This window comes from Lactuca saligna, chromosome 4 (genome assembly GCF_052625555.1).
Source record: "Lactuca saligna cultivar CGN05327 chromosome 4, ASM5262555v1, whole genome shotgun sequence".
Lineage (NCBI taxonomy): Eukaryota > Viridiplantae > Streptophyta > Magnoliopsida > Asterales > Asteraceae > Lactuca > Lactuca saligna.
The window spans coordinates 136743194-136753758 of record NC_136420.1 but is presented as its reverse complement, the minus strand read 5'-3'; the positions used below and the strand labels follow the sequence as shown (position 1 = coordinate 136753758).

The window sequence follows — 10565 nt, the reverse complement described above, 5'->3', positions numbered from 1 at the left end:
TTACTTTATTAAAAGCTCCAAGTAAAAGGAAATGCCCACGCTTGTTGATAGGGGTGTAACTAACTCGAGTTATCTTGTGAGATACTTGAGAATAATTTGAAAAACACTCGAAATTGATTTAGTTCATGTAACATTCCTATGATGAGGTATTTTCAATTTTAACCCTAAGTATGAAGATTAATTGCATTTTAGCCTTTGTGAATGAAAAATGTTGCAAAATGGCCCATAGTGGCATTTTTATAATTTTGGGACCGAGCTCATGTACGTTGGGCGTACATAGCATACGCGGGGCATACGTGACTGACCTACAAACCATAATTTTTATGGTTTGGTCCCTTTATATACATCATTATCTCCCTAAGGCTCATTCCTCATCAGCCTCCAACCCACTTTTGCCTCCCAAAGCAAACTCCAATCCATCTAGAGACTTTTTGAGCATTATGTGTGTATTTTGGTAGTCTTGAAGGAGAGAGGAAGAAGAGAAGATCACCTTGGAGCAGGGGAACTCTTTAGATCCAGAATATCATCATATTTTGGTATCATTTGGAGGCATAAAGTTCTGAACTTGGCTTGTATTCCTTTAGATCTTGTTAGTTCTTGATTCATGAAGCATTTTGGTCCCAAGTCTTGACCTTTATGAGTGAGTCATGCTCAATAAGTTCTCCTTTCAGACGTTTTGAGAGGTATAGAAGCATAAAAATATGATCTTGGCTCTTAGTTCTTCCCCATGCATGAGTTTGGTTGTCTTAATAAGTTAAGAGGTTAGGGTTTTTAGTGTTTAGCACTTTATGGCCATGCAAGACCATAAAGTTGGAAACTTTATGGTCAAGGACAACATTTGGGGTATGGATATGTAGTTTGGACGTAAGTACTTATGTATTAAGCACTTAATAATTTTGGAAAGGTCTAGTTGTGTATGATGAGTGTACCAAGTGGTACGTTGTGCGTACACGGTCAAGCCCTCGCTCCCGGTCAACGTCCGAGTACTCCCCGTGTACTGGTTGAGTACGCCCAGCGTACTCGGCTGAGTCAACTTGGTGGACCTTTTGACTTTTGGCTTTGGCTAGAGTTTGACCAATTTTAACCAAAGGGTATTTTGGGTAATTTGATAATAAAATTAAGTTGGGTAATAATTTGAATAATAGGTAACGGGTAGAGCCGGTATTCGGAGCAAAGATTTATGCAGCTTTTGTTCGGACTGTGAGGTGCACTAATGCTGGACCACTAGATTATGTATCACGGTTATAGGATAGTATTATGCTAGTATATGATTGATTAGTAGATCTGTTTGGTTATCTGTATTTGTTGGTTCTATGTTTATCTTTGTTTGTTACATATGTCGACATATTATGGTTGGGTTGAGACGGTCCTGCTTTGTGCTGAAGTCCAAGACACCCGGGACGGTCCGGATATGCTGTAGGCCTTGGGAGGCGGTACAGTCAGACTAAAGGCCCGTAGAGCTTTCCAAATAGGTTGTAGGCCCTACGAGGCGGTCCAGTCACGATGAAGGCTCATATTTGCATGCTTTGATTGTTATGTTGTGTGATGGTACTTTGGGGGAACTCACTAAGCTTTGGCTTACATTTTAGTTTATTGTTTCAGGTACTTCAGAGGATCGTGAGAAAGCGAAGGCTTGATTGTGAACATCTTCCTATTTTCATGATATTGACGTTGTGGGACACTCTAATATGATTTTACTTTTGAAATAATGGCTTTTCTCGTAAACAATTATGGATAATGGTTGTTATTGAAATTTTAAATTTTTATGATTTTTGGGATGTTATAGTTCAAGTTGAGTCGAGCTCAATCCCGAGCTTGAGTATTGAAATACTCGACACATGAAGCTCGTGAGCATAATCAAGCTTGGTTATATTTATACTTTTACCCTTTATTTTATTAATATTTTACATAATCCATCTGAGTCGAGTCGAACTCACGAGGTTAACCGTATTTCTATTCCAGTTTAATGTAGTGGTATCCTTTTATTAATAAGCCAAGTCGAGCTCAAAAGTGTCGATTACTTTACCGAGATCGAGCCCAAGTTAGAAATTGAGGCTCGCATCGAGTTTTGAGCCCAAGTTTTTTAGTTAAGTCGAGTTTCGAGCTTGACAGTACTCGAATTGACTCGATTACACCCCAAGTTGTTAGTTATAAAAGTGTCAAGCTCATCCCACATTACAACTTTTTCCAAAGAAGATTGAGGCTCATACACATTAATAATAAAGCGGTTCCCGTAATTTCCCCTGCACAATCATGTATCTAACATTGTACATAAAAAACGTTCATTTAGTGTGCTGGATAACATTACACCAAGGCCAAATCACTTTACCATTAAAAATATCGTTTTATTGTTTCGTTGGAATGCAATCATCATTTTAGTGTTAAAAACCACACATCACGCCTAACGTCGTCGCTGTGAAAATTTTCAAAACGGTGTGGCCACACCTTGCCTCCATGGAACACTTTGGCACTACTATGGTGCACCTTTTAGAACCCTATCAGTTACATTACCCCCCGAAATGACAATCCAATCATGTACCAAGTGGCTTCCTTGATCATAGAAACCTTGGAATTAAGCAGTAGTTGGACTGGTACGAGTAGTAGTAGTAGTGCCAGAGAAACCCTGGAATTAATAAAAATGGGGAATCCTGAGCGAAATCACGTTTTCCGAAAACAAAGGTTTAGAAAGTGAAAATCAAAAAGGATAGGTGCAGAGACTCGATGGAAGTTGTTCTAACGAATGGAGTTGATTGTCTTACAATAGTAGAGGAATCCTTCTATCGAAATTTCAGAAAAGATGAAGGATAAACCTATATACATACTAGAGAATAATTGTTGTCAGTTGATTCCATATTAAAGAAAGAATCGAATATTCATTGATCAAACCATTGACTCCATAATCTGATAGATCTTTAGAAGAACAGATTGTTCCCCTCCCATGGACAGGTTCTTACGCGTTACTCACCTGTCCGCCACTGGAAACACCATTTCTCGTCTGACTTGCATGTGTTAAGCATGCCGCTAGTGTTCATCCTGAGCCAGGTTTGAACTCCGAGCGAATATGAAGCACACGGATACAAGTTAGGCCTTGGAATGAAAGACAATTCCGAATCCGCTTTGTCTACGAACAAGGGTTCCAGAAATATATCCATCCCTACCCCCTCATGTCAATCTCACAAGCCTCTTATCCATTCTCATTCAATCACAGCGAGCTAGCAAATCAAAAGATCAAAACTCACATTGGGTTTAGGGATAATCAGGCTCGAACTGATGACTTTCACCACGTCAAGATGACACTCTACAGTTGAGTTATATCCCTTCCCTGCCTCCATCAAGAAATAGAACTAATTAATCCTAAGGCAAAAGGTCGAGAAACTCAACGACACTATTCTTGAGCAACTTGAGGCCGAGCCTTCTTTTTTTTCCGCACTATTACGATAGTAGTAGTAGTAGTAGCAGTGGTGACAGGTTTTTTAGAGCACTTAACCAGTTGTGATGGTTCCACTTGGGTCTCGGGTATGGATTCAAGTTGGGAGTTGGGTTGGTTTGGGAGATTTTGCATAGACTGATTTTGTGGCATTGCTAAAAAATGAAATCTGGTGCCATGCAAATGTCAATCGCAAGGTAGGAAATGGATTTTTCGTATTGTGGGGTGAATCAATGTGGAAAGGATTTGGTGTGGTGTTGTTTGGATCCAAATTATAGACTATAACAAGAAAAACGTAAAAGAAAATGATAAATAAGCGTGTGAAAGGTCAAACTAAAATATAGAATATTCTCATGTTAAACTAAAAATAAAAAATACTTTTATACAAAAGCAAAAGAAAATCAAGAACACCTAAAAGGCAACAATAAGACTCGAACCAACCAACCAACGAGGTTTACTTTGTACATAAAGAGAAGACAAAAAAAATCTTGATCCAGTTTTGGATCAAAAAATTCAAATCAAATTTGGCATCAAACTAGATATGCCAAAATGTAAAATGTAAAATGTAAACCTTAAATCTACCATACTTGTACTATACTGACACTGTGCACTACAAATATTACACCCAAACCAAAAACAAAACCATTTCTAATGAAATAAACCCAAAAAAAAAAGTAAAAAGTAAAAATGTAAAAGAAGTAAAATGTACAGTGTTTATATACCAAATCCGCCATAACTAATCCAAAACTTTAAACCTCATCCTCCTTTTGTTTGTTTCTCAGCAAATTCTCTAATCATCTCCTTCAAATGCTGCATGCAAGGTAATTATTTAACAAACAGTTTTTTTTTTTTTCACATTTTATATTATGTTTTTTTTCATGTTATAGAAATACAAAAATGACTTATTTGATCATGAATAAATAAAAGAGAGATAAAAACCTGGAGTTCGTGATGAAGAACAACAAATATCTTCTTCAGCCGTTTATGTTTCTGCATAAACAAATACTTCAAAATTAGGACTAAAAACCTCGGAAATTTTAATACTTTTCCTGTTTCCTCTTACAAATCTTGGGGGCTTGTATGTAGTTGGAATTCAAGATTCTATTCCATTCTTTTTTTCAGTAAAAGACCAAATTACCCTCTCTATATATACAAACTCATGTAAAAGAATTGAATAATTATTAACTACACTTATCACTGAATTTTATTTTTTTTAATTTATATTCCAATATAAAGATATACCGAGGGTATTTTGGTCTTTTAAAAGAAAAATGAAAAATGAAAAATGGAATTGAATTGAATTCCTCCAACCCACCCACCCCCAGGAATGATGAAAAACCCATCAAAGATGAAACTCGAAGGAATCTGACAAAATTGAATTGACGTCCATTTGTCAACCAAACATGCAAACGGAATGGAATCCCGAATTCCAATTCCGACGGAATCCGGGAACCAAACACGCCCAAATCATAATTCAAAGTGGGAAATTAAATAATCAATTATTGTGCATACCGTTCCACACTGACGATAAGATTCCATTAACTGATCCAATATTTTGTTATATCTATCATTGTCCCTTTCTTTAGCAAGCTCAAGGTCCCTTCCAAAGTTTTGAAACTCATTCCTGCACATTTATAACAACAATAAAAAACTTTTCATTAAATAAACAATACTCACACTAGACTTTACAACAAAAAAATATATATATATACAAAATACAAAAATTCCCCAACACCTGTAAGACTCTAAAATCTTATTCAACGTTTGGTAACAATCATACTTCTCCCGATACTCCTGCACATACTCATTGTACCTAAACACACAAAAAAAAAAAAAAACAATAATCATTAATTGCACAAAATTTAGGAAGTAAAAAGTGAAAAAATAAAATTACAAAATTACGCTCTACTTACTGTGAAAGATCTCTTATTGGTCCTTTCATTTCTGGTTCTTCTTTCTCGTATTTTGTATATGAAGTAATGCTATCATCTGAACAAGACTCCATCTCTCTTCTTTTTTGAACACTATCCCACAAATCCTTTCTTTTTTCACCTAAATCGTTAGTTTTTTGCTTCTTATTTGCAACGGGTCCCACTTGTTTCTCATGTTTATGTAGTGGTGCTTTTCTTTGACTGTCTGTATACCCTTCTGACCCGATTCCCGATATTGCCCCTGCCACTACCTCTCTACCTTTACTGTTATTATTATGTTGTGAACCAGGTTTCACATGCATGGGCTTTCCATTCACCTTTGTGAAATCATCAGGATGATCATCAACAACAGGTTTTGCAGATTCCAGACTTGTTCTTCCGATTCCAGAGATCTTTCCTTTACTTGAATCAAGGTTCCAGTAATCCGAACTTTTTTCAGCTTGTTTGAACGAATTATTTCTCTCAAACCGCTTTTTATTACCCCCCGAGGGCTCTTCTTGTAAATTCTCACGAAGCTCGCCCATTTCTAAATCCGAAAGCTCTCTTCTGAGTGTGGGCCCGGGCCCACATCCATTTACAACAGGCGATTTTTTTAAGTCCATGAGGGAATCCTTAATTGCTATTCCGGAATCCTTATTCTTCCCGATTGATCCACCGTGTTGTTTCTTTTCACGAGACCCGGAATGTTTGATTCCATCGCCACCTAACCTTGAATTCTTTGGAGGTCTTTTATCCTTGAAATGACCATCCAACCCCTCAACATGTCTATCTGTCCCAGAACCTTTTACACCCATATTAAGATCGATCGATCTTGGGGAATCCGAAGTGGAATTTCCCGGGAATTCACGATTCCCGAGTTTATCAAAGTCGTAATCAGACACATCACGAACAGTTCTATTCATTTGATTGGTAGTAGTAGCAGTACCCTTGTAAGGTCCTTCACTAGGAGGGCTCTCAGAGAAAGAGTGTCCCCCTCTTGAAATTACCGTTCTACCCCAGTTCCCGGTTTTTAATCTTTTTGAATTTTCGTTTTCATCAAAATGTTTCTCGTCAGATCCACGTTTGTTCTTGAGGAGTTCACTCTCTTGATGATCAGTGAAGGTGTTTCTAGTGGCGTTTTCGTAATTATCTCCATCTTTATCGTTATCGTTATCAATATCGTGTTCATGGTTATCTTCAAACAAATCTTTACCAAAAAGGAAATCAGAGACATGATCATTATGAAGTGGAACTGGAGGTGGAAGTGGTGTGGATTGTTGTTTAGGTTCTTTATCATCATCACTCATGATATCAACATCTTCATCAGAGCCTTGTTTACTGTTTGAAGAGGCGTCACTTTCACTGTCACTGCTGTCACTTCCACTGCCTACACGGCTTTTGGGGGTCCCACTGTCACTTCCACTGTCACTGCTGTCACTTTCACTGTCACTGTCACTTCCACTTAAGCTGGAGGTGGCTGCAGGGCCTTCACTGTTATCTGAGACTTTTTTCTCATGTAATAATACATCTGGAGAACGATGCTCAATGTCGATTTTGTCTAAGTCTTCGTAAGATTCGGGAATTAAGTGAGATGGATCTTCAAATTCCTTCATGTTGTCAGGTTTTAGGGTTAATTCAGGAGCATTTGTTTCTCTGAGGTGATTGTTGTTCTCTGGAGAACTGAAAAAGGAAAATGTCAATGCAAGAATGTGTTAATTTTTGAAAGAAAAAAATAAACTCCTTCTGGCTATGGAATGAAAATTAACAAAATGGAAGGAATGGAATAGCAACAGGAGAGATGGAGTTTTAGCTACCTTCCACTTTCAGATAATGATTTCCTGGAATTTTCTAACTCAAAATCTGGTTTCAAAATATATCTTCCTGTAGGTTGGAAAACAGCAATCTGAAAAAAGATAACAATGTTATTCAAAAGACCCTCAAGAACACATTGTTGAACAACAATTATTATTATTATTATTATTACTATTATAAGTTATAACCACCACTTACTTTTTTCAAGATGGGCTCAATTTGTTTCATGGATTTTGGAATTGTTTCTCCAACAGCTTTCTCCAAAGCCTAAAAGATACATGATATTAATATTTTAAGGGAAATGGAAATGGAAATGGAAAAGGGTATTTGGTGCTTACTTTGAAGTTCAATCCCTGTGGCTTTTCCATTAAAAGAGAAATAAGCAAATTTTGAAGGTCAGAAGGTTTGTTTCCAAATCTTTCATTGCTCCCTTGTTTATTCTGTAAAGTTCCAGTGGGAACTCTGTTGACTATTTCTTTCTCAGAGGTGCTAGCAATTGGTTTACTAGATTGAGTCAAAGTAGCATCTTCTCTGTTTAAGGGTACTTTGGTAATATTCCTATTTATAAGTGGGGACAATGGAACACCAGATTGTTCAGGGGTAGATAGTATTGGTGAAGCAGAAGCCCTGATTTTGGAAGGAGTTGAGGAGGATAATCCAGGTTTTCCACCAGATTTTTGAGGGATTACTGCTGTAATAGATACACAATAGCAATTGCAAGTAAATTAAAATATCTTTATAACAAATATTTTTGTTTGTAGATAAAGTTTATTATATTCACCTGAAGAAGGTTCGCCTTTCATCTTTTTGAAAGGGGGTTCTTTCTTTTTATTGAATGATCCTCTCCATGAATTATTCACTGAAACCAATGAAAGGAAAAGAGACTTTGTAAACATTCAGATATTAAAAATTGGTTTTATTCACATGTGTGGCAACCATGGTGATGATTGAATAAATATCATACCTTCAGCTGCAGCTAAAGCCTTCTTCATAGATGGGTTTCCATGGTCTAAAATAATGGCTCTGTCAAAAAGAAACAAAATGGTAAGTGTTTCCTTTTCTAAGTTATGATTATTAAAAAGTCAAGATGAGAATGCTTCTTTATTAAATGATAGCAATCAAATGAAAAATGTAACTGTAAGCTAACAGCCCCTACCCCAATATGGCAAGTGAAACTGTGTAACAATATATGGTACTTGGTTCTGATTTACTCATTTAACCTTGTGCATTAGAAAGTAAATATTGTGGTGTATGCTCCTTCCAAAAGATAACTTGTTTATTGATGATGCCATTGTCACATGTGTATAAGCAACAACAGCATACCAATTTTACATGTGTTCAAAAAGCATATAAAAGGGATGTAAGAACCAAGCATTCTGTAAGTTCTAGCTAACAGATGATATACAGGAACACAGGGAATGAAGCATGTGAGGAACATAAATAACCTATGTAGTAATCATAGCAACACAAACAGGGGCAAATTGGGACATACACATCTGTTAGGAACATAAGTGAACAAAGATAAGGTATTGCTCATATCAAACATGAAACATACTTTCGTGATTTGTGTTTGCGATCTGCTTCCACTGTGCGCATTTTAACATGGTTGCTTAATGACTCATCTAATTCACGTTGCACATTCAACTTTCTCCAAGCACCTCCAGATTCAACAAGCAATCCATCTCCATTATCACCACTTCGGCGTTCTTCATATATGTCACATAGGTCTCCAGTTTCTTGGGCCCATGTGAATCTGAACTCCTTGCCCCCTACATCGATCACCTGGAGGAGCAGAAAGTGCTTAAAAAGTTTGATATACAGAAGATGATATGCTAACCAAATCAAGAAATCTCAAAAGCCAAAGTTTGAGTGTGATCTATAATCAACAAATATAAAGATATACAGTTTTAACCAAGGTATACATTCTTTGTAGCTGCACAGAGATAATGTGAGGTTGCAAAAGATATACATATACCATCTGTGATATTCAAGTGTTGGATCAGATTACCAATGGAGCAATTACAGATTGTTGTTACTCTATATGATCCTCTCCTGTTATGTGTACGATTCTCATGACAAATTCAATTTTATAAGTGAGCAACCTTTGAACTAAATAAAATTATGCTAGAGAAATCTCAAAAGGGTGTGTAAATTGGTACTTTAACCTAGGAAGGGAATGTCAGCAAATCAACTTAAATTCCTTGATCGTGAATCCATAAACCTTGGATTCGTGATATGATTAATCTCCTAGGACCTCTATGCTGCAGTATCTCCAATGGCGAAAAACTAGTAAGGGATTGAACAACCAGTTTTCAGTAATCTAGGTTTATTATGCACCAAACTGAACGTCCAACAATACATAACACCGTTAATAGAGCAGAGCCAATATCCGAATAAAATAAACCTACATTTCCAACAGGATTATTAGCACTTGAATCAAATTTGATCCTGGCGGCATGGCCCTGGGCCTCGAGGCGCTTGATTTCTTCGACAAGGACAGGTGAGAGCTTTATAATCATACCAAAGTTGAGAGGGTTGTTACGAACTAAACTGAAGGTTTCGTCAACCGTAGAGACTGCAGCCGGGGCGGCAGGGGTATTGCTACGGTTACGGTGACCACCACCGGCGGAGAGACGTCCACCGCCAGGGGCAGCGGATGGTCGTTGAACAGAAGATGGTTGGAAGGTGGAGTGGATATTCCGCTTGGGAGGACCACCGCCTCGGCCACGGCCGAGCTTACCGGAGGCACCACCATACATTATCGGACGTCAAGTTTTGCGGCGAAGTAATCAAAATCTGGGCGTGGTTACGGTGGGAATTGCGGAGTTGCAAACCTGGATACCGTCACAAGGAAAAGATGCGAAGGAATTTGGGAATTCTTCAATTTAATTTTCAGTTTTACCCCTTCCCCTTCAAAACTAAATTCAATTTAATTTTTCTTTTACAAAATGTCAATTTACGATGACTCATCATCAAGTGTCATAACTTTCGTTTTCCGTTCTTCATTTATTGCCCCTTTCGTTAATAATAATGATAAACATACATAACACAAGTGAACATTTATAAGGGACATTTAAAAATATAAATATCACAATTTATGCTCTCATTATTTATAGAAATACCTAATAATTGTGGAATGACCCATTTCGAAATTAGTAGGTATAAAATCTAAGGCTATCTGGTATTCTCATCGGTGAAAACGTATTGAAAAGCAAGCCATATTATTATATAACCATTCAATTGTGTTGTAGAAATGATATTTCACTAATGAACGACCACTGAACAAAAGAGAGTTTTCGGTGAAAAGGAGCAGAAACATCCACTCCATAAGACAATCTAGATTTTGGGACGGTTTTCACTGGTGAAAACTCCCATCCACATAGGTTCTCACGTGTAATAAACCTCCATACCTAAAG

General features: G+C 37.2%; 1 protein-coding gene across 2 annotated transcripts; it reads right to left on the bottom strand.

The window, feature by feature from the left end:
- Window positions 1-3789: 3789 nt before the first annotated feature.
- Window positions 3790-10045, bottom strand: LOC145042863 (dentin sialophosphoprotein-like protein). Of its 2 annotated transcripts, none has more exons than XM_078991367.1 (12): window positions 9558-10045; window positions 8705-8931; window positions 8114-8172; window positions 7931-8008; window positions 7488-7840; window positions 7348-7416; window positions 7152-7240; window positions 5341-7017; window positions 5163-5240; window positions 4940-5051; window positions 4367-4417; window positions 3790-4237 (listed from the first exon to the last, which is right to left on the bottom strand). In XM_078991367.1, exons 1-12 carry the CDS (start codon window positions 9906-9908, stop codon window positions 4184-4186), a joined length of 3198 nt encoding a protein of 1065 aa, XP_078847493.1. In that variant the 5' UTR covers window positions 9909-10045; the 3' UTR covers window positions 3790-4183. The 2 variants fall into 2 exon arrangements, with proteins under 2 accessions (XP_078847493.1, XP_078847494.1); XM_078991368.1 differs by having other exon boundaries at window positions 7488-7837.
- Between the last annotated feature and the right edge of the window lie 520 nt (window positions 10046-10565).